The sequence below is a fragment of the Gavia stellata genome, chromosome 16, assembly GCF_030936135.1.
Source record: "Gavia stellata isolate bGavSte3 chromosome 16, bGavSte3.hap2, whole genome shotgun sequence".
NCBI lineage: Eukaryota > Metazoa > Chordata > Aves > Gaviiformes > Gaviidae > Gavia > Gavia stellata.
Window position 1 is genome coordinate 18,727,365 of NC_082609.1, and position 24,397 is coordinate 18,751,761.

The 24,397-nt window shown below is 38.9% G+C and overlaps 1 protein-coding gene across 1 annotated transcript in view; it reads left to right on the forward strand.

Moving 5' to 3' along the window:
* Positions 1–24,397, forward strand: part of RANBP17 (RAN binding protein 17) — a 163,572-nt gene that overhangs the window by 72,079 nt on the left and 67,096 nt on the right. Inside the window, exons 15-16 of the mRNA XM_059825591.1 lie at positions 12,022–12,095; positions 21,164–21,244. Of these exons, the coding sequence (XP_059681574.1) occupies positions 12,022–12,095; positions 21,164–21,244 (155 nt within the window). The remainder of the gene's footprint in view (positions 1–12,021; positions 12,096–21,163; positions 21,245–24,397) is intronic.

Consider the following 24,397-nt stretch of genomic DNA (forward strand, 5'->3'; position numbering starts at 1 on the left):
TCATAAATTTCTTTCAACAGTCCTTAGGAATATAACCCATCATAGCAGCACTTTCACCCTGGAAAAAATCTCTAGCCGACTTCAAGCTGGTAACAGATGAGTGAAGATAGGTAATAAATAATAGTATGGAAACTCTTCTTGTTTGAACATATTTTGCCAAAAGCACTGAATATGAAGTTGGGTGAGAGAAAGGAGAAACATTTTCTGAGTATTACTGACATACTTTGTGATGACTTAGTGGAACACCTTACGGCCAACTGTCTCTTTATTCACAGATGTTCTAAAGCTGTCATAGCTCCGTTTCTTTCATACAACAAAGTCAACAGCTAATTCATTGTTAATTGTTGAATGTTCCTTTTTATAGTATCTAGAGTCCCCCCAGGAGCCACCGGGCTTCCTTAGCTTCTGTATAATGTGCTCAAAAAATGGGAGACTCTGACAACCTTAATATTTAAAGCAGCATGACTTGGGTTTGTATGCGGAGTGCTTGAACTAGGAGGGGTTGGGGCTTTTTCCCCCCTTACGAAAACGTGTATTTCAGTTAAAAGAAAAATGCAAAGAAACATTTTCCCCAGTGTCTGGTTCAGGTTTGTGTTAGACATGGTCAGTATCTTTTGTGCCAGCGTGTGATTTTCATACCTAATTGGATTAGTAGAAGGGAGAACAACTAGTTCATCTTCGTGCATCTGACCAGTGAGAGAGCAATGATACAGCTGTCTCGCCCAGGCAGTGCAATGGCTGGGTCAGTGGTGACTGTTGTCTGGGGTATAAGCATTTTCCATATCCAGAAATCAAATTTGCAGGACATAGCACATTTGGACTGTACTTCATATTTCATTAGATACGCAGATCCTCCCAAAAATATTTTTATCAGACTCTTCAGAGCTTTTTCTGACATTTGCTTTTGTGTGGTTATAGACTAATCCAGAATTGTTAGTGACGTTGTCCTGGTATCGATCTGGTTCACGTACAGGAATATATTTCTAAAGTACTCTTCTCAGACTCAGAGGCACTTTTGTTAAACAGTTGTCTGTCTTCTGCCACTTGCCATTCTTCTGAAGCAAGGAGGGGAGAAAAACCCCGGTATTCCAGTGATCTGTTCCACACAGGTTTCATCTGTGTATCCTTTGTTGGAAGAGCCCGTAGTTGGCATCAATTTGGATCAAAAGAACTGCAGTTAGGAAGGCCATGAGGAAGGTTCCATATTATTTCTCCAGAGCATTCTCACTACTGACGAGTTGTTTCTTGAGGCATGTAGCTCTATTGAGAAAGAAGTCTTCTGGGAACAAAAGTTTTATTTCTGAAGCAGGGTTTTTATATCAATTTAGGTATTAAATGATTTGTATAATATCATTTACACAATAGTGTGGCTTATCGCAAGATATGCAGAAACTTTTGTATGTAAGTTGATTTAAAAAATTTATTTTTATTATTATTATCATTATCATCATCATTATTTTAGATTTTGTAAGAACATGCACAGAACTGATGATTGAAGTAGCGTTAATGTAATAAACCATTTTTGATTGAGCTGTTAACGGCACAAGTACAGTCTAGTTTATGCATTTTCTTTAATAACCAATTTCATTCTCATCTGCTGAATAGCAGTAACATTTAGAATATTATTTAGATTGTGATGTAATCATCTATGTGCTGTCGGAGCTAAGAAATTAGTTTTGCAATATCCCTTAAGATAAGCGTGAGTCAGCACCTGATAGTCCGCCTTACCAGATGGCTTTGCTTCTCAAGTGTTTCAGCTTTGACTGTAGAGAGTAGTCGTGTCTGACAGCGTTCTGTTATCTTATCATGTTTGCATAGATTTATCTTGTTTGCTTAAGAGGTCAGCAAAACGGACGAATATTGCTCTGTATATTATTAAAGACGATTACTATCAGTCATACTGTAAAAAGATGACGTTACATGAAGGAAGGCATGCAGAATGTAGATGATATGACCACGCTTCCAAGTCGTGCGGGACCCAAAGGGGTGTGTGTGGGTGTGTGACACGTGGCTCTTTAGGTACTGTCTAGAGGTCATCTTCATGGCCTATAGGTGTTGCGTCTTGGCTCTGTAACGTGAACACTGTGTTCTTTGCTGGGTTCGCTCTAGTGGGACTAATTCAAGTATTGGATGAGATGGCCTTTTTTTATTGTGTTCTGTAGTTTTCCCTCATAGCCTGACTGATAGCCCGTGTTTCTCCAGCCAGAGCCAAGAGTGTTTAGGCTGTATGTTTTTCTGTGCATAACTTCAGGGTGTCACCCTTTTTTTTTTTTTTTTCCCCAGAAGATTTTACCGTCAGAGGCTGAAGTCTGAGACTTCCCACATGTTACTGAGAAAAATTATTGATCAAGATTCTTGGCCAATTTTGATTGATCAATTTCATTAGTTTTTATTAGTTTTGTAAGGTTTTCAATAACTATAATTCTATTCCCTGCTGGTGATCCAGACTTGGATCTGTTTCTGTGTTATCTGTGCAGTACTTTTGTGTTTGGAATTCCTTAACTTACAGTATGCTCTGTCAAATTTTGGCTACATTTACAGTTGCCTAATTTCAACAAAAGCTTGATATTGCCAACTTTCTCTTCAAAATACACCTCTCAAATACTTTCTGTGTTCATAGGTCAGACCATGTTGCTCCTTTCCCCTAAGCTCTCGCTTGATATCAAGCATCCTGTGTTCTGGCTTCAATTCTTGGATGAAATTAGGAGTTGTTGAATTTTCGGTGTCTGAGTATCGCTGTTTTTCTTTTTGTATTTCACTATATCTGTCACTCCTCTTGAACCAAACTGTCGTTTAGGAGAATGCTGTTAAATTCTGTCTCCACTCCTTGTGGTGCTTCCTAGGCATCCTTTTGGCAAAGGACATTCTCCTGGTATAGCCACACCAGGCTCCATTCACTCTTTATTCTCTACCATCTTAAAACTGCACCTATATTTCGTTCCCACAAGCAGACAGACTAACCTGAATTAGGAAACCAAGGGATTTGCTTTGCTTGTCGTCCTGGCCGCTTGGTTTGTTGAACCTTCTTTTTGTCTGCTTTGGATAATGAATGTCTTTTGTCTTGATATTTTAAGCGCTGATGACGTGTGCAGAATACAAGAAAACACATATTACCGAAGTAAACCTTTGGTTACCCTAGGGAGAGGTGGCCCTAGGATTAAGGGAGTAGAAAAGTGTCTGAAAACTATTTCCCATCTCATTTTGCATCGAGCAATGCTCAGTCAGACTGAAAGATCTGCCCCACAGCACCTCCATTCAGAATGATTGATAGTCGTGGTGGTGGTGTGCTCGGTGAGGAATTCCGAATCATGCAGCGTCTTTGCTAACATGTCATGGGTTGTTATCTTAAAATTGAATAGCAGTATTTTAAGTGGTTTTATTTATTAGTAGGGAGTTAAGGTTTGTTTTCATGCTCAATTAAAGAGCTGCTGGTTTGGAACTACAGGAATGAGGAAAAAGTTGTGTGAGCAAAGCAAAACCGAAGCCACAGATGCTGTAAAAATAACAGCGAGTGGAGGAAATTAGGATTAGCACTACACATCTCAAATTTAGATGCGTGATGATATAGAGGCAATTAAAAAGAACGTAATGCTTAGTTTAACGATTTATGGGACAATCAAATTGCAAGGAACAAATGCATGAAGATAGTTTAGCACATCAGCCTAAAAATAATGCAGTTCAAAAGTAAAAGACAATGCACCTCAGCATTCTATGCAGATGAGCTATATTGCTAGGCCAGCCATGAAAAGAAAATAGTCTAAGAGCAGTTCGATGAGTCTGATAGGTATAGATTTAAAGTATTTCTTGGAGAGAGATACATGATGAAATAAGACTGCAGGGTTTTTTTTTGTTTTAAATCTGTTCTAATGAAAAAATGCCTTCCCAAAGCTCTGATAGTTAGTTTAATTAAAAATACAAATCCTGGTTTTCATGGTATGTGATGGAGAATTATTGTTTCATATTACAATAATGTGTTGCAATTATTATTGAAAACCTTACGTAATTTTTAGATCCAGGAGTAAATCATTGTTATCATGCAATAATTGAAAAATTGGTGATTGGGTTTTTTTCCTGAAGGTATCTTGAAGGGCATACTTAAAAATGTGTTTTATTTTAAAAATACTTTGCACCTGAACTGCTGAGGCCAATTTTTTGTTACAGTTTTATGTTTCATTATGTAAATCCATAGAAAAGCCTTAAAAAGTTACCCTTTGTTTAATCTCACGTGTAGCCCCTGTTTCATACTCGGCTCTTTAATAAAGGGTCAGATTTTATTTATGTGGTTAAACAGAACATAAATATAGACATTTCACAGGATGTACCATGTAAATGTAAGCTTTTGTAGTTACAAGTTTTTGTAGCTGGAGAATTGTTTTAAAAGGCATGTAATTTATTAGCTATCAGTAGCTGCTTTATTGCCTTGCCGCGCTGCAGTAATAAATAAAAGAAAGTGAGCTGATTTTACAAATGGCACACAAGGTGCACATTTTGTGAAAAAAGTCTTTTTTTAAAGAATTGGCATTAAATCCTTTTTTTGTGATGACAAAGAGGCTAAGAGTGCAAACTGTATTTTCTGTTTATCGAAAACAGAGTCTCTTTTTCTCGAGGGCATTTTTTCCTATGATCATCAAGGGATTTCAAAAGCAATAAAGTGTGGAATCATTGTTCGACTTGAACAGTATTAAAACTTAGGTTTTAATTTCAGTGAAGTAATAAGATTTGAACCTGTCTCACATTACAGCACTGTAAGGCATTTAGCAATTGTATTTTAAAGGAGGTTTTTAAAATGCAGCTCACTTGTAAGCTAACTGTCTGACTAGTAATTAATAGTTTCTCTTCAGCAGAGGCTGTTGTGAATCATACTAAGAAATCTCAGTTTTGTTAATAACAAATTATGATAATTGTAAGGATGTTAATTCCTAATTAGTTTAAACCTACAATCTTTTTTGACCCTTTCTGAGATTGATTTTCAAATGAAGACAAAAGAAGTAGAGACGGAGGGTTTCAGCATGATTTTCACCTTCGAATTAAAAAGAAATTGCCCACGTTTATCTGTAAATCTCAAGGAACTTTATTGCTTGGTTAAGCGTGTACGTCAGCTTCCCGCTAAGAACTGGTGAAGTATTTAACCTGTAACCGTACTTTATGTCATTAATGCGGTCCCTTTTCCACAATTGTCTGTTGAAGGTAATTCTGCAGAGTGCGTCTCTCTTTGGTACCCACAGCCTGAACTCCAGGATGCTGGAACTCACTGTGCCCGTCTTTGCACAGATATTCTCGCCGTTCAAAATGTAAATATTTCCTCGGGTTGGTTGATAAAATGTTGGCTGATGAGAGAATCGCCCTCACTGTATGTTGTAGCTGGAAATGAGCGTGTGTGATTTTGGAGGAGGGAAAGTTAATACGCAGGTGCACGTTCAAAGCAGCCGTCAGGGTTTAACGCTGGAGTGGTGAGCTATGACCTTCCGTGATGATTTTGAACGGTAACTGCCTCCATTAGCCATAAGGTTTGTTTCTTTATTTTAGTAGATGGCCTAGACTGTAAATATTAGAGGATCTAAAATAAATCAACATATTATCCTAAGGATACAAAACGTAAGAGCTATTTGTGGTTAGGAACCTTTGACAGATAGTTTGGATGAGGCAGATGATTGCCCGCCTCTCGTATCTGGCTTCCATTGCTGTGCCTGCAGGCAGTTTAGTGTTATAGTTGTATATTGATGTCAGGGTTACTACTGAGTGGCTAGCAATGACAGATGTCTATAATTACAGGCAATGCTTCCAGTATTTCAGAAGAGCCAGCCTATGTTGAACAATTATCTTATTTCTGGCTCGCCAAAGAGGGTTGTTCAAATTGCTAGTATTAGCTGTGGTGGCTGTAACACCTCTCCTTATGCCGTGGGATAAATGTGCAAAAGCACTCTCACGTACAATCCCGGTGCAAAACCTTTCTAAAATACGTGATACCACTAAATTTCGTGTGCTTAAGGCTTGATCCTGAGAGATGCGGAACACCTGCAGCTATGTTAGTCAGTCCAGTGAAATGGGGTTTGATACAGAAATTTTAGAACTATAATAAGTAGCTATGATTTTTATTACTTGTTTTGAAGTGCCAAACTGATGTTGATGCTTTAGCATTGAGGTTTATTGCACATAAGCATGCTGAGCGGGCCACTCACTTAGATACAATGAAGCAACTCGATAAAATTAAGCTGGACGCTTTTAATAGTTACAGGGGCAAGTACGAGTGTTGATTACTGCTGCTGAGGTACCTATAACACTTTTATCTTTTGGAATTTTCTGACTGGCGCAGGTCTGCTCTTGTAATCTGTACAGCGTTCGTTCATTTCAGTCATTAGAGGATTTTAAATCAGCATTTTGGCTTCTTATTAAGTAAATACCTGACTGCATATGTGGCTTGAATCTCTGCAGGGCAGTGTATAGCTCTGACGGAAAGCGCAGCCCAGAACTCAGCTTCAAAAACTAAAAATACTCCGGACGATGTTCAAAAAGTAATAGCTGTTAATCGTATTTCTCAGCTTTCACTATAATATTTGTACTTTAAGCCCTGGAGGGGAACAAAAGAGGCGGTGGAATTAAAAATCTCTAACAGTGCTTTACAAAAACGAAGTCTAAACGAGACTTTTAAAGCTAAGCACCTTTTTAACAACTGGCTAACTGAAGACCTAGCAGGTGAACCGATTTTTTTTTTTTCTTTTGTCAGAGAATGCTTCCGCGTCAGTAATGAGAGCAGTTAATTCATAGCAGGTCTCCCAGAGTAAGTTGACCAGAATTGTAAATCAATCTTTCAAGATTTTCAGAAAACAGGAATTAAGAAAGGAACAAATAAATAACAAGTAAATAAAAGCTGAGAGAAAGTCATTGAAATAAAGATCAATTTCCATTTAAGAAAAGGTTTATTGCTGGCATCGCGTGGGCACTTTATGGAGCAGGAGGGGGGGAGTTAATGACTCCCGCACCCCAGACTCCTGTGGATTGTCTTGCTCCGTTGAGCAAACAGGGAAGGGACTGGGGAAAAGGGCCTGGAAAACAGCCTTGGCGGGAACTGTTAATACTTCTTACTACCTGAACTTGTGATGACAGAGCATTTCAACAGACTAGGAAGGAAATAACATCTGTAACGACGACTCTGAGCCACACAGCAGATTTACCCTTTCCCCTGCAACGTTACACTTTGTTGTAATAGCAGTACCGTAATTCTTAAATGTTATTTTATAGTAGGTCTCTTTCAATCGAGGATGACTTTATGCAATGTTTTAATTAAGCTAGGTTTATAGGAAAGACAGTAGATAGTCCGTCATTTTTATGATCGGTGGTGTTCCTCTGGTTGCTTGCAAACACGTGTAGCAGTGAGTGGGAGAGTAGCCTACTTTTTATCTAGCACAAAGCCCAACTTAACCTTCAGAGGTCCTGTCTGAAACTGAGGCAATTTCTTATGGCTTGTTTCAGAATTTTTTTCGTTTAGGGAGCTAACGGTAAGCCAACATTATCCTATTCGCCTGGCTTAGTCTCAGAGTTAGGGGTGTTTTGAGATCTAACCTTTTTAAGACAGCTGGCCAGGAACGAGGTTTTACGAGTGACCAAGTTTTTCCTCTGTTACAGAGAGGATAGAAAAGCCGAGGCGTTTTAAGCCCTTGGTTGTGGTCAGGAGGTGAAGATGAATGATTCGGCACCCTGCTCCACTAACGAGGGGATTCCGCTCAGGTTTTCAGAAGTTTGTGGGATTTGGAAGCTAGATGTCTGTTGCGCTCTTATGGAGCTCTGTCATGCTAAAAATTCAAAATACCCAGTTTTTATTTAAGAAGCAGTGGAAACAACTAAATGTGTCGTGGCACTCGACACCGAGAAGGAAACTCGTGGTTAGTGTGGCATTTTAGCGGGTGTGATGCACAGGGGCGTTTAGAGAGATGGGATGGCGGCTTCACAAATCTGCTGCCGTCGCCCCTGCGTCGCGTGAATTCCCGAGCAGAGCGTGGGGAAGGAGTTCCGCTCCTCCACCCGCCACCTGTGCCCCAGCCCAGCTGCTCCGGGCCGGGTGGCAGCAGCCGTCCCCACCCAGCTTCTGTCACATCGGGGTGAATAGGGTTAAGGTCTGGTTGTGCCCTCGGTGTTCATGACAAAAGACTTTAATGCCGCGGTGATAGTTCTCTGCAGCAAGGCATGGAGAGCTTCAAGGAAGTTATAATATCTTAAGCATTTACGCTCTGCCTACGGGTAATAACTTTACTGTAATTTTCTGAAGATTCATTATCCAAAATCTTAATTCATTATAATAGCCCTTATGAAACATATAGAAACCAACATTTTCTTGTGTTTTCTTATTTGCACAGTGTGAGAGATTCATTGCTCTGTTTTAATTTGTTTCATGGGGTGCGTTTGAGTACATTCCATACAGTGCTGTTATTGAATTTCTGTGACTGTCATTATATAGCCATACAACCTTTAGGAACTCATATTCTGAGCTTCCCAGTTCTGTAATCTGCTTCACATTTAAGAATTGACGTAATTAGCTGCTTCAGAGTTATAATGGTAGTACCAAAAAGAGAAGACCTCGAAAGACAAAGCAAAGTTAAACATATCCAGGGCTGAAGAGTAGAGAAGACAGGGAAGTAAAGTTTTAGTGTGATTACTGAATTATTTCTCCATTTTCTTGAACTGTGTTTACATACGACTGCTTTGCTTTATAAAGCATTGCTTCCATGCTTGTATTTTCTCATCCTTTTGGAATGCAGCAGGTGCAGTTGAAGGAATTGGGAAGTACGCGGTTACGTAATTTGAACCACTGATAAATCTGCTAGATCATAAAAAAACCTCCCTGGCTCCAGAGCTTGTGAACCTGCTGTCTTCCTTAAACATCCCGATTCCATGGAGGTGGTTTTAGTGGTACAAACGGGGCAAAAGAAGAGCATCTCTGGATCTCTTGCCTTCATGATGTTTGAAATTGTCACTGATCATTATTGAAGGTGTTTTGCCGGTCTCTTCTTTCCCTTCACCGCCATGACCGTTGCCGTCACCTTTGAATACAGCCGTGCCACGCGGGTGTTGGTTGCAGTGGTGGTATCAGCCCAAGCTTGAGTATGTACTTGTACCTGTGAAGCTCATCGAACATCGTAGCCTGATGTTTCCGCTCCTGCGGATTTGTCGCTGACGTTCAGAGCTGTTGTAAGAATGAGGTGGTGATGATGGAATACTTCCCTGTTAAGCTTACGTTTTTGGCGATACCGTGGCGTGATCGCGTAGCGCTGTGTGCTGACGCAGGATTTGTTTTGGAAGTTGTAAATCCTGCAGTTGTAAGGATTTGGGAATGATTCTGTGAAGGTTTTCCAGAAGTCTTAAAGTGGTTGTTTTCTATGGAAGTTAATTATCCTGCTCCTTACTTGAAGCGTCTGGAGGGAACTAAAAACATAAGCCTTGGGGTTTTTCCTGCAGGAAGGAGTAAGGGGAGGTCTCCAAGGGGGGAGACCCGGCGGGTGTGCAGCCGTGAGCTCCCACGGCCCCCCAAGGCCCTGCGCTGCCTTTGCCTTCATGGTTCCCTGACGGGAACCAAGCTGAAGATGAGGTGGCTTCCACGTGCAATTCCACATCCTTTCACAACCCCTTCCAACGGTATTTTTCTCTGCCTTTTGAATATGTAGCACTGTCTTTGTTGTTGAAGTGTGTTTTATTATTATACGTCTAAAATGCTTTATCATTAATTTTTTATAGCGCTTAAAAGTCTAAGGGCATTTCATTGTTGTGGTTGGGGGTTGTTTGCTTTTCTATTTTTACATGCTAAGAGTGTCTCTTGGTTTTGAAAATGATTTTGAAGAAGGTGTTTAAAATACCGCATTTATTTTACCTTACAATTTGTCACATTAGGGAACGGGTAGTAGTTTTTATTACAAGCACTGTATTCATGCTGACTTGAAATGACCCTGTCACATGTGAAAACAAATCAGATTGTTGCTGTTAATGAGCTTTTCAATTTACTATTCAGTGGATCAGATAAGTGGATTTAAGAGGTAATGATCCTGCTTAGCACTCAAGCTTGGCTGTCAGATCATCGTAGTTGTGGGAAATCCCCAGGGACAAAAGCGTTGACACAGTTCTTGATGGGATAATGGGAATCAAAGCTAATGGATGATAAAAGGAGTAGTAAGAGTTACAAGGATAATTGTGGATTAAAGCACAGCTCTTTGTCAACACTGACTGCTGTTTTAGTATTTTATTTGTTAAACTCGGGTGTGGGGAGAGCCTAGTTTGACAACAGAGCAGGCTGCTACCCAGGCCACGGGCTGGCTCCCGCTCCCTTTCTCCCACTGCTTTCCCTGGCAGAAAGGAGAGCTCTTAACAGAGACGTGTGCTTGCGGATACCTTTACGTTCCTCGCCATCTCTTCTCCTCCTATCAAATACAGAAATTCTTAAACGTTGCTAAAATTGCAGCTGCTCTAGCATTTCAGCAGTGCACTATTCAGAGAGATGATTTTTTTTTTTTTAATTAGAAGATACTGTTTTTATGTTTTAATAGATTACTGTTGCTATGTTTAATTACTGTAAATGATAGCTTCGCATTTACAGTGTAATATTTTGCAACGTTTGAAGGGTTGTATTGTATATTGCAATTTTTTTCATATTTTGATTGTCCTTTCACTACTGATTTTGTCACAATAAAAATTGCATTCATACAATGATAACAGGGTAAGTTAGCTTGCAAGTTAAGTTATCCTTGATCTTGGTGCAACATCTGGTTAGAGCTGCAAGTTTATTTCCTCGTGCCTTTATTATGCTCGTATTTAAAACTAAAGTCTTTGGGACGTGAAAATACGATTTTTATTGTATTATTTATTATTTGTATTATTATTATTATTGATTTCCTTGGAGGCAGAAGACTGCTGGTTTGCTTTTTAAGCAAAGTCATGGGATTACATCACCTGCAGAAAGGAAGGTGGTAGGAGCAAGTTTAGGCACAGTAACAGAAGCATTGAGTTAGCTCAAGTTCATTGGTGTTTGTGTGGAATATGTAACGTCAGCGAAGAAAATTGACAGCTAGATGGCACCAGGCTTTCACCGCTGGGTAACGGGGCTGCCTGTGCTCTCCTTCCAGACCTTAGTGATGCTTGACTTGATCACATCATATGGAAGAATTACGTAGAACCCGTAATATTTGTTTTAGTGTCACTAAAGGTTAAAATGACTGAAGTGAAAAGTACTGATGGGTAGATCTGCGTTTAGCCCAGGCGTAAGCAAATAGCGGAGTTACTTGAGCTCAGGGTAAAGTGAGTTGGCAGAGGATTGTAAAGAAAGTTTGCGGTATGCCTGCCTTCTGTTTCTGAAGTTGATTTAACCCAACTAAATATTTTTATCCAAACTAAATGTTAGGCTACTAAAACTACCAGAAAATTTTAGGAAGCTTACACAGTAGGGAAAAAATGTACTTGATGTGTCCTGTGCGTTTGGTACTGCATCATAACAGCAGTTGGATCTGGTAGGTAGGGTGCCAGGAACACTTGGCTGGTCTCATAAATGTCTCGGATCTGAAATAAAGGGGAAAAGTGTACAACTACAAGTTACTTCGTTGCCAAAGCCTTTGTTCACCCTTCGAGAACACAAAAACTAATGTCTGAAGAGTACCTAATTTACCAGATTTTATGACTGGCAGTGCAAAAACTTGCAAGTGCAAGCTAAAGGTCAGTGTTGAATCACATCCCACTGAGGACAGAGACCAACAGCAGAAAGTTTTCTCCATCCCTTTGCAATTTTTTATAATAAAACAGGTTTTGTGAATAGAGTCTGTATTGTTCTGTGAACAGCCGGGTGAGTTTTAAGTCCCAAATTCAGAAAACGCTATGGGAGAGTGTATAAGCCATCTCTTGCAGATGCTTCAGCTGGGTTGGATGGACAGGCGTTCATGCCTGTACTTTTCTCACGCAAAATCAAAATAGGGAAGGTTTTAGAATAAATGAAAACGTTGGTACTTGTAAATGTCTATAATACGCTACTGTTGAAATGTTTCTTTCCAGGTGTACGCCCGAATGTCAGAAGTCTTAGGAATAACAGATGACAACCATGTTCTGGAAACGTTTATGACAAAGATGTGAGTTTGTGCTTGGGTTCTATTCTCTATGTTTGGGGTTTTTTTGTCTTTAATGTTTACATCAAATCCGCATTTTATTTTGTCATTCAGTTTGCTCTTTGCTAGAAAAATGTCTTCTGTAAATTTTACATATTTGAAATAAGGGATAACCATTTTCAGAAGCGCCCGTATGTTATTTTGTGAAGGTACTGCAGGCCCCTAAATAAACACTCGCAGCTAGATATGTCCTCCACAGTGTCTGCATCACCTCTGGAAATGGCTTATGGGAGAAGAGAGCTGAGATTCCATAGACTCTTGTTCAGTGACAGCCTGGTATAAGCGGTCCCCACCCTTCCTCACTTCTCATTCCTGGCACCCTCAGATGTCAGGGGAATTGTCTGTAAAGCTTCATGGTAATTTACAGTGGGGAACTGACCAAGTTAAACTAAGCTTTCTATGTTTTGGGGAGGCTCTTTTGGATTGCTTTTTGGCAACAGCTGGCAAAATTTTCTCTCTTAAAAATACAGATTCACAGAGGAGGATTTTGAGGCCTCGTACTGAAGGAGATAAGGGGCGTTATTATCTGTCTCCTCATCTCTGACATTTGGCAGGATAAGATGGTGTGTTATTCTGGCAGATAAGTGTTGCAATACTTTCTCTTAAGAATTATCCTAGAAAATTACTCTGGAGAAGCTACCTCTTTCTCATGCCTCCGCTGCAGCCGCTTTCCTTGGGTGCCAGCAAAACTACCAGGGTTTTGTCTTTTATTACTTACGTCCTTCATGAGATTTGATAGTTTCTCCTGACTCAAAAAGAGTTTCATCTAAAATCAGTTTTGCTCTTGAAGCAAAACAAAATGGTCCTTCTGAAAAATTGTGAATATCCACTAAAAAAATCTGGCGTCCCCAGGAGACAATGAGTTCTCTGTGTGCCAGGAGAAAGAGAAACAAGTAGCTTACCTCTTTGTTCTACGGTGAGGAAGATGCTGCATCCTGTCATTTACTTCTCGTCCTCTAAGTCTGACTTACGAGACCTGTAAATACTTCCAGTAGACTTTGACCTACCGGAGAAACATCTCTACTGATGTTGCCAGGTTAGCCGTGACCTGTTCGGACGGTATTAAACATGGCTTGTCTGTTGCTGCCATGACTACCAACCTTGAGAAATAGTAGCAATTAAGACAAGGTCACTTTCTAATATGCCTTAACTTTTCTGTGAAAAGCAAGGCATAAATGCTTTGCTTCCTCGAAACCAGAAGCTGAGTGTTATATCTTGCCTTAGGATAACAATAGTACCCATCAAACCTTGATGTTTATCTGGAGTGTGCTTTCAAGACAGGTAAATGGAGGGTGATGAATGGAAAAATATTGATGGATACTTACGGTACAGTTTCTGGAAGCAGTGCACGTCATGGTACTAGACGGCTAGGCTTCATTGGGTTGTTTCAATCTGCAGTGAAACTTGACAGACCGAGGGAGAAAGGGGTAAAGAAGACTGTTGTTCTGAGACCAGATGCGTCTGTTTGCTTCTCTTTTTCTACTTGTTGCTGCCATTGAGACAAAATCTCTGTTGCCTTTGACAATTGAGGATACGCAACAGTGTATCATTTAACAACTTGTATGAGAAGTACTGCGTGTGTTTGGATTGGATAGGGCTGTACTTGCACAAGTACTGTAAATTAAGAAAAAAGTAGGGTTTTAACATCACATGGAATATTTTGAAAGAAAACTAGGTAAGTAAAAAGCAAAAATCAGTGCAGATTTTTAGATTACATACTCTATATTTTTATTTTCTCTTTCCTCATGGCTTACTGTATTTTCTGAAAAACATGCATTGTTCCTTGATTAGATTGAAGATCAATTTCATTTTACGGAATGCATGTTTCAGCTTGAAATGGACAATTCAGTCAGTAGCTTTAAGAGTTAGCTGTGAAACCGCTGTATAAACACATTCCTGTTTGAGTCAATTACAATAAACGAGCTTCTCCCCAGTGACAGCATGCCAGTTGGAAAAGCTGGGTGTGAAACCATAACATACTGATATATAATCCAAAAACTAGGGTCTGATGGGGCAATCCAGTCTGGCAGCATTTCTGGTGCTTTGCTACTGAGAATAATCTTAGCACATCCGTAACAGCAGTGAGCAGGACACATGGCAGTGAGACCATTCACTTTTGTGGCTGTAGTCCGTATTTTTAACCATGCTGTTATTTTAGAAAGCTGCTAGTCTACTATTCTGTCTTACCCTACAGGTCCATTTTTTTCTTTAAGTAGGTGAAATTTGTCATATGTTACTCCTTAACATTAGGTTAAAGGAAACGCTGGGGAATTCTTAGCGTGCACTCTTAAAGTGGTGGTGTTCTCATATAGTAACTGTACAACAATGTTTGAGGCTGTATAGTTTCTGTTTTGTTAATGCTGAGCATTATGTGAAATAGAGGAGTTACGCCTGAAACAATATTGTTGCCTGGCTAATGGCAACCGGTCTTTCAAATCAGAAAGCATTGGAGAAAGTACCTTATCGTAATCTGCCATTAGCACTGTGGGATGATCAAAAGACGGTGTCAGGTTCTTTCCTTCCACTTTGCCGTTAAAGAATCCAATGAAGGATGCATGCAGGAAGCATTTTATACTTGGTGTAAGGAGTAAACATAGCAACTGAGTTTATGGTAGTCAAAAAAGTGGTGGTCTACCAGGACGTGTTAATTGGGTTTTTTTGTTCTGCTCTTAGAGACTTCACCTCTTTTTGTCGTAACTCAATGGTTGACACATGGGGTTTCTAGTGTCCTGAATTCTGATGTGAGCTCGGTAATGTTTAGATGGATAAATGGCATCTTTCTTTGATTTCTTGAGTTTTTGAGGACATTTTCTATTGAGCTGTCTTTTTTTCCAGCTCTCTCTGTTTTCAGTAGTTCACTTTCCTGTATGTAGCTTTAATCTGTTCTTTTGGATTCATTAGTAGCGGCTTTGCAGTGGAGGACTGGGGATCAAACTTTCACTAACAGAAAACAATTTGAAATGCTTGTGTCATAGCTACTAGTAGCTGCAGTAGCCGCTGTTCAGTTTATGGATTAAAGACTGCATGAAATAGATATTCTTCAAAGTACAGAGATACTTTGAGATTTGTCAATGTAATAGGTGTCCTTTGGACCTTCTGACTGTCGTTTAAAGTACTACTGTCACATCAGCTCCTAGACCTTTTATCACCTTTTCACTGGAAGTTAATGAATGTGCCTTTTACTGAATTCCTGGTAAACCATTTCTGAAGGGATGGAGTTTTATGTAGTCAAAATATCCACTAATGGCTGTATTTTCATCACAGTCTTACCAGAAATTTTATGGGATAGTTCTTTTAGCATCCACTGTCTTTGCTTGTTTTGACCATCACCTTATGGGGGGGTGTGGAAGGGGAAAGGCCAACTCAAAAAATACCTAATCTCAAACAAAATTTTTCTAATATGCAAAGCATCTTAAGTCTTCTCAGCTGTGTTCAGCATCGTAGCAACTGTAGAGTAGGTTCAAGGAGGTATAAGCTGGGAGGAGTTACATGAGTGTGAAGGCAGGGAAGAGCAAGCAATGGTATTTTGAAGTAGCTACTAGGGTTGCAGTGGATGACAAGATTGTGGAGAAGGACTATGACTTAAGGTCCCAGCCTGTCTCCTTAGACTTACTTCTTAGCCTGTTGCCCTGAGGTACTGGTTTTCAAAGGCACAGACTCTTCCTCCGACTCTATGGAGTTCTCATCCTACTTCCTCCCAAAACAGCCTCGTCGCATGTTCTTCTGCCTCTTGGCCTACTGGAAAGTGCGTCAAGGCCAGGGCTCTTAAGGCAAGGAATGAGGCACTGTACCCAAAACCAGTAGTAGTCCTCTCCTTCCACTCGTCATCCCTTTGAGCAGTAGCTACCTACCTGCCTTGATCCTTCCCTGCATAGGTAAGAGGCAAGGAAATACTTAGACTGGAGTAGTTCTAGTTCTGTCTGCTCCTTGAGCCTGTCCTGGGCATTTGGCCGAAAGTGTCTTGGGTTTATTTTGGCTGAAGGCATCTTTCCTTTTCTTCATTTATTTTTTGTGAGCCTATTCTGGTTCCTTTCAATTATTGCCAAATTCATGTGGAAGTGATTTATTGTGAGATTAGATTTACAAAATAATTGCCCAAATATAGTATTTTGTGGTCATGATAAAATAACTGAAATGTGAATGAAAGATGTATATCCAAACATCGCTGTTGGATGGGGTTTGCCTTTTTTTTACTGTAATGATTTCACTATGGTGCATGCACATATACATACGTATAAATAGAGAGATATTCCATGTGACAATGTTTAAGTAATAGATAAGTGTAAAAAAAGTCTGGATCTCTGAATATTTTTCTGAACACCCATACTGATATGACTCCATGAATCATAGCAAACTAAAACTTGGCACTTTTATTTACAACAGAATGTGCATTTTTCGTAACTATTCACCTTTGTCCAGCTCTAATGAAAAGTATATATCCAATCACTGTCATTGAGCCACAGAGCTTTCATTGTAAATGATGATCATCTACAAGAAATAATTAAAACATGACTGTACAGAGCTTTCTTGCCAACAAATTGCTATCTTCGTTATTACTGAAACTTAAGTACCACCTAAGGAAGAGATTTTCAAAGTTGTCTTAGGGGATTTGGATGCCCATTTTTCTTGCACTTTAATGGAAGCTGGATAGCAGACACCTTCAGCAACTTTGAAAGTGTTTTTAAAATCTACGATTTTTTTTTTAATCTTTATGATTTGTATAACGCAGGTATATTTGTAATATCCTTAACTTGAGACCAAGACTATTCCTAAATGTATGTGGTTCACAAACAAACCAACCACCACACCCAAACTTGCTGATTTGCAGCAGTTGTTCTCTCTTCTGGCTAATAGCAACTTCTCTTTTGCAACTGCTTCTTTGTCATATTACCGGATCTCCTGTGCATGTGAGGTCCAGTAACCTATGCGGGTGGAGGTAGTATAGCATTCCTGGGATTCCTCAGCTTTACCGTGATAACATACCTGCCCGTTACATTTCAGAGAAGCGGTTCAAGGCCTCCTGGAAAGAGAACGGAGGAATTCTTTGGGTACTTACAAATGGCCTGTAAGCAATATTTGAGCACCTTGGCATGCAATGGTAAATGGAGAAGGTGCCCACCATCCATGTGACCAAATGGATTTTCTCTATCTAGCATATACTCTTCAGCACTGCCTTTTGCTTTTCTACCTTGCACCCCTGATTCTGTCTCCTCTAAAATTTTCCTTTTTTAAATTGCACCGTTATGTTTTTCAGTTCTCTCTTCTAAGCTGGGCATTCCACTCCTGTGCACCAGCAGTGTCATTTCCCATCCACCACTGTCATAAGAACTGCTACATCTTGGATGAAAGGTTGTCCTTTGCTGTGCGCCACGTGGAACTTGTTAGAGCAGTGTGATACGGTCCGTGTGTCTGAAGAGGTCTTTCTCCAGATTGTAAACTGAGGACAGGACGGGAAATTGAGGACAATAGAAGGGTTTGGGGCATGGGGGGGAAGTCATGAAATGGATTTAAGAGGCTGGAAGTGGATATCTTTGTCTTGATTTTTTCCCTGCCCAAATATCATGATGACTTGTTACGTGCAAAGAATTTTGATTCTTCTGTGGATTATATGGTAATCCTTTTCCCAGAGAATTGTAAATTCGGAGTATATAATCATTATTTACTTTCCCTTTCTAGATTCTGGGTTAAAAATACAAAGCCTCTGAAAATAATACTTTTAAGTCACTGTATTAATGGAAGAGATGTTTGGCGTGCTGACGGAACTGCATCAGTAAGCAGTCATGGTCACAAAGACTCATAGCAAGTTGGAGGGTTCGGAGGTTGGAATGCTGGGAAGCTTCTTTGGTGCCGTGTTTAGAAGCTGAGGTTTTATTCTTGTCTTCTTACTAAAACCAAATATTAGAAAGTGAGCTGGGTTCTTAATGGTGTTTCATTTAGATGTTTTAAGTTCTCATAGCTTTTCAGCATGGATCAGTGTTACTGTTCCTCTTTTGGGTTTGTGCGTGTGTGTGTGCGTAGTTCAGTATTTTGATACTGGTATTGTTACCAAAACTGGAAATACTCTGCTGTTTTTTTATTTCCACTTTTGTTGCACTTGCCTTTAAAATTTATTCGGTGCTCATCTACCATAGATGTTTTGGCGAACTTGGCATTGGCGTAGCTTTTGATGAAGCTCTTATTTTCTGTGACTCATCTGAAACTTTATGATTGGTTCCTTTGACTCTATTTCATTTAGTTCATATTTTAAATCAATAAGCCGCTTGAGAGAGAAAGAGGCAAGGACACTAGCACTGAAATCCAAGTGCTGTCTTGCCATGAGTTCTCCGAGAGCTGTAAATTTTTCACCTCTTTCATTCCTTGGCTTCTCTTCCTTACATAGTGGAAAACTGCTTTTTACATTATGAGATTCCTCTCTAAATCTTTACAATTTTTCTCAGATACTTACAAAGTTTTGTAGATGTTTCTTAAAATATTACATTTTTATGTGTCTTTCATCTTGCCTGATATTGGTAAGGCAGAAACGGAAATGGGAATTGCTACAATCATAATTGAAATTTTTCAGGCTCTGCTCACTCACGAGTACTTTCTAGCTTATATATTATTATTACTCCATCTTTCACAGCATCCAAATACGACCACAAACTGAAAGAACAGATGTATACAAAAGTACTCTGAATGTTGGATGAAGAGCCTTCCTTATACAGTTTTAATTTTCTCTTCAAGCTGTCACTGTGGCTTCTTGTTTTTCTTGAAATGTCTTATATCTGGCTGCTGAAGGACAAAGATTTTGCTCTTTTGCAAAATAGCCTTTTCGTGATTTTGATATTGATGTCAAATCTGGGTAGTCCGAATTCATTTTTATTGCTTTGTATGGTGTATACTTGTCAAGGATTTAGTGCAACTATAAACATTTCCAGAACTCCCCACAGTAGGGATAAACTGTGAATTATGGACTTGCTAGAACGGGCTATTTCTTTAAGGCAATCTGAACCTCTGTAGCTCTCCATAGAGATTTTATAAAGTAAATCAATGTTTGTTTGTAAATCTAAATTGAGGAATACCGCTTTGGTAATTGCATTGTTATTTGCTTTTTCCTGAGCAAATAATACTAAACAGTTAGATGCTTTAAACTGCATTCTTGAGTGTATAACTTCCTTTTTCAGGAAGAGATTTAGTTTGTCTGGTGTAGTACATTCCTTAACCTGTGCAATATGTAAAAGCAATAATCGATGCTGATTTTCAAGGCATGTAACATCTCTTCTTTAAGTTCTGTGCTCCCAAAAGTGAAATCCTATTGGCTCACGGTATAAATAGCTGGTACTGGTTATACCTCTTGCATTGTGGTCTTTCATCAATAGATCTGACAGCTTAAAGTCAGGATCACTATGTGTATTCTACAGACAAGGAAGCTCAGGCATATGGGTCTGAAATTACTTATTCTTGCTCACCTGGCCGTTTGAGCTACACCCTAGGTTCTTGATAGCACGATCAGGAATAGGTGAGGGGCTTCTGAGCCAGGAACTCGTGCTGCCTTTTTATTTGGCCGAGCTATGTTTCGAAAGGCTGCGTTGGCCTGTTTTTATTTCTCCAGATGAATCCAATACCGGACACTCCGCTGTGAATCCCTCATGCAGCATTATCTCCCTCTCTGGAGGAAGGGGGCATTCAATGTCCGTTTGGGTTTTTGAGCAATTGAGGGTGATGGCAGATGTCCCAGAAGACTAGGGCACAGTACTTGCCCCCAAAAAAGGGAACTAAGAGGAAGCAGCTTGTTACAGGCTGATCAGCCCAACTTGGATTCTCAAAGGAATACTAGAAAAACTTACTAGTAGTGAGTGTATAATTCAGTGATAAATGCATTTGGGCTACTTGGCGGGGGGGGGAGGTAGTTTCTTCTTGGGCTTGCTGGCTGGGGTTTACAAGGGAAACAGTGAGTATCAGGCGTTTGTACTTCAGTAAGACTGAGAAAACTAGGAAATGACAGACTACAAGATCAGTGACTCTTAACTTATTGTTGTAACCACTCTTCGTTTGAAAAAAATTACATTCCTCCACTTGACTGGCTTCAATTTACCCCTTCCATCTGAAGGTTAACGCCACCTCTTCACCTCCTAGTAAACCTAGTAGGTGAACACACCAGATTCCATGCCAAGTCACTGAGGTGTCTTTGCACTGACCTGCACGCAGGACAGAAGAAGCTGTAGAGGGGCCTGGCTCTGTGCTCCGTCTCTCATGCTTCACCTCTTGGAAGGTGGCAGAGCAAGTCGGTGTTAGCTGCATGACCCCATGAAAAGCTGATTATAAGAGTTTGCTGTCAGAAATGGTAAGTTGTTTTATGTGGTGTTCCCCAAGGATTGAGAATAGATCTGGTGTTATCCTATGTCATCATTTATGCATTGGTTCATTAATCGGAGTATGCTTCCTAAATGCCTATGGCTGAGAGGGGTTGCAATTAGGGGAGTGCAGTATCTCCTATGTACCTTGACTTCACTAAAGTGTTTGGTGTAGGGGAGAGGAAAAGTAGGGATTAGTGCACGAACTGCAAGGTGGAGTTGGGAATTGGGTATATCAGTAGCCCTTTAAATTGGCCTTTAGTTTTCCTGTGCGCCATTTCTCCTGTGGAAATTTTCCGAGGGAATTTATAGCAATCTGTTTTTGTCTTGTGAAGAATTGAGCAGATAAATACTACAGAAGTTAAATGGCCAGATATCGCGTTGAAAAGCGAGACAGATACAAGTAGGGGTAAGCTTCAGATAACTTATTGCATTATGACGGATGATGGATTTTTTTAAAATGAATGTATTTGTTACAGTATTACAAAAATGTTTGAATCCCTTGTTCATGAAAAAGACGTGGCATGTTTTTATAGCACTTTTCTGTCTTATAAATGGAAAATCCTAAGACGTATCACAGAAATACATTCGTAGTATGATGCACTGCTACTCTGAGCTTTTTTTGCACTGCGCACTTCTCAAAAAGAGGAAAAATGTGTTCTAAAATCTCACTCTTTTGTTCTGTTTTGTTTATTCTAGTGTTACAAATCTTAAATACCGGGGAAGATGTGAGCCCGTGATTTCAAGAACTCTTCAGTTTCTAAATGACCTTTCTGTTGGATATCCTTTTTATTGTATATGGCATAACATATTATTTGAAAATAATAAGGTAAAAAAATAATATGAGACTTTTGTTCTTTCATATGCCACATTTTTAAACCAATTAGCATATGAATATTTATTCGTCTTGGTTTATCTTTTTCTATACATAGTTTTTAAAAGGTGTGCTCGTTTCCACCTATTTCTTATCAACAAAAGAGAAATAATACAACTAGTTGCTTATGGTTATCTATCCCATTCCTAATCTCGAAGTCAATACCGTTGATAAGTTCGACAATATTGAGAACAGGATTGATTCTGCTTTGAGTATGAGCCAGCTAAGATATGACGCATGTGCTAGATTTTAAACACAAGCCTCTTCACATGTTTTATTGTTGCCTGGTTCGAAGTTCCTCACTGCGTCAGTATCGTCATTACTGCTGATAAAAACAGCCGTGGCCTTGCATGGGGATTTTTGTCTGGGTTCAAGTATTTTTGTGAAATTCTCAGCCGAATGGTGGATGCTAACTTGCTATCTGTTGCAAACCTATTGTATCTTGGTCTAATATTCACTTACTTATTGTGAGTTGGAGAAGAACATCTGCTCTTTGACTTTTCAGTCAATCGAGCAAGAAGATTGAAAAAAAAAAAAAGGTAGTAGCTGGTTTTGATGTGGCACAATATTTAAAGGTATATGACAGACAATAAACCACCAGAGCTCAGGAAAACATTCAATATTGAAATCCTTCCCTATTTTAAAATAAAAACAACTTTTTGGTAATTTTCTAGAGGAGATTGTTAGATAAGCAGAGGGGAAGGCACCTGGAATATGACAATTGATATCATTTTATTTTTCCATGGAACTCTAATCATGTGAGAAGAATTTTAATATATTTCCTTGGGTTGAAAGGCGAGTGTGGGTTTCCACATACCATAAGTGAATTTTGTTTGATGAAAAACATACAGCGTGTACTTCTGTATGTTTACTTGAACTACCATTAAGCAGCTAACTTGATATTTTAAATATGCATGTGTTTATGTTCTCATGGCATCACAGGACTGGAAAGGACTTGAAAGTGAATCATTACTAAGGAATTTGACAAAAACAGAAGGGGAGACATTTATTTCATTAATAAGATTTATGAAGAGACTAATGAGCTCTCTCCTTTTTTATACTATATACTTACTGCTTCAGTAGGGTTCGAAACACTTTCAAAATAATGGAGAAATTTAACAGGGTGCACCTAACGTAAAGTGCTTGCTTGTTTATTTCTGGATAGATACTTGCTGAAATAATGAGCCTCATATTGCTGCTAAAGCCAACAAGCATCTAGCATTTTATATTGCCTTCTGGAGGCTTTCAAAGGCACGTATTCACATGGTCGCTCTCAAAAATGAGGGTCAGTATAAACTATTGGTGCAAATAATACTTTTCCAAGGCTGAAACGTCTGGATAGTTTTAGTTTTCGAATTACTCAAATTACATTTGCAATAAATGAGTTTCTGTTCACGAAATAGATATGATAGTATCAGGACCTACACAGGAGGAAAAAGTAGGTATTTAATAACCTGAGTTCTCCTGAAAAGTAGAATTGTGACGAGATTGTGGGTTTTTTTCTTTGCATAAACTTGCTAACTGTTGCAAGAGCAGTTCAGACCCCTGTGCAGAATCAGGATGTAAAGCAGCGCTGCCTTCCTAAATATACATCTTAAACATCAATGTAAAATGTTTGAAGACTAGTAAAAAGAGAGATGAACTAAAAACATAACTACCAAAAAATTTATTCAATTACTTTTGGATGGAAATACTTCAAACAAAAATTGTGAGAACAGTAGCTTTTCTGCTTAGATGGGTGGGGTTGTACAAAGGCGGCTATAATGCTGGTTCGCTTCGCCGTGATGTTGTATTAGTTAAGTTTAAAATTGTGTTCCCTGGCAAACCATAAAAGATTTCAAAAGTATTAGACACCCACTTTTGTGCTGGAATTTAATATGCAACTTTTTATTGGAAAATAATCGTCCTTGTCTGGCAAAATCCACCATGCAATATTTCTGTTAGTAGGCATAATGCAATAAAGACAGGGAGGGCTATTTATCACTACAAATTTTGAGGATTTCAGGATTCTTTTTATTATTTTAATATATTTCTTTGGTATTAAATCAGAAAAATGATAAATTACACCTGTCGAGGCTGTTTTTCCTTTTTCCCAGAAAATGATGTACAACCCAATTTCACTGGTCATTTTGGCTTTTAAAGATATGTATTTTTTCCCTATAAAAAACTCTACCAATAGGGGTTTTTTTAATAATAATACTGAAGTACTTTTTATTTCAAACATATGAAGTAGTTTATAACTACTTCCTGGCATTGCAAACTTTGGCCTTTTCACATTGTATTAGGATTTTTTTAAAAGGCATTAAGTATATATTGCTTTGAAAGAGCGTATTGTTAAGATGCTGGATCCAGTGGATCAATTTTCAGTATTTGCTATAGATTAAATTGTGCCTAGCCTGAAAGGTTAAAATAATAATTTATTTAATTTCAGTACTTTCCTGTACGTCAATCACCTTCTACACAGTCTAAGAAATCGGTATTTTTCTTTTTTTATGTGTGTAATAGCCTTTTTCTAAAGGATAATCTAGAATTAAAAGCAAACGGTAATTCCAGCAACTATACTGTATAACAGGGAAAAAAAAGAAGAAAAAACATAAGACAGTATTAACAACAAAGGCAACAAATGATTGGAGCTGGTGTCATGGTTTACATTACTTTCACAATTATTCCAGGTTTGCATATTTCGAAAGATATTAGCCCAATTTGATTTCAAAGCTCAGTTATTTGAATTATAAATCATTATGTCCCTCCTAGCTGATCAGTTGTGAAATATCTTTGAATTCATTTACATAATGGAATATGTTCGTCATTCCTTTATGTCTTTGAAGCCATAGTGCTCCCTCATGCATGTTTCGTTCTTTCTAATAATTAACTTTTCCACTGTATATTTTTGTAGCATAATAACTACAGTTTCGTTGTTATTTTGTATAATAACTTGGGGTAAAATATTTATGGTCTTCCAAAAATTGTGTAGCCATGTCTTTGTTAGCCTCACAATGTTATGAAAGGCTCTCCCTTGTAACAGGGGCGGGGGAAAAAAAAACCCTATGTAGCTTTGC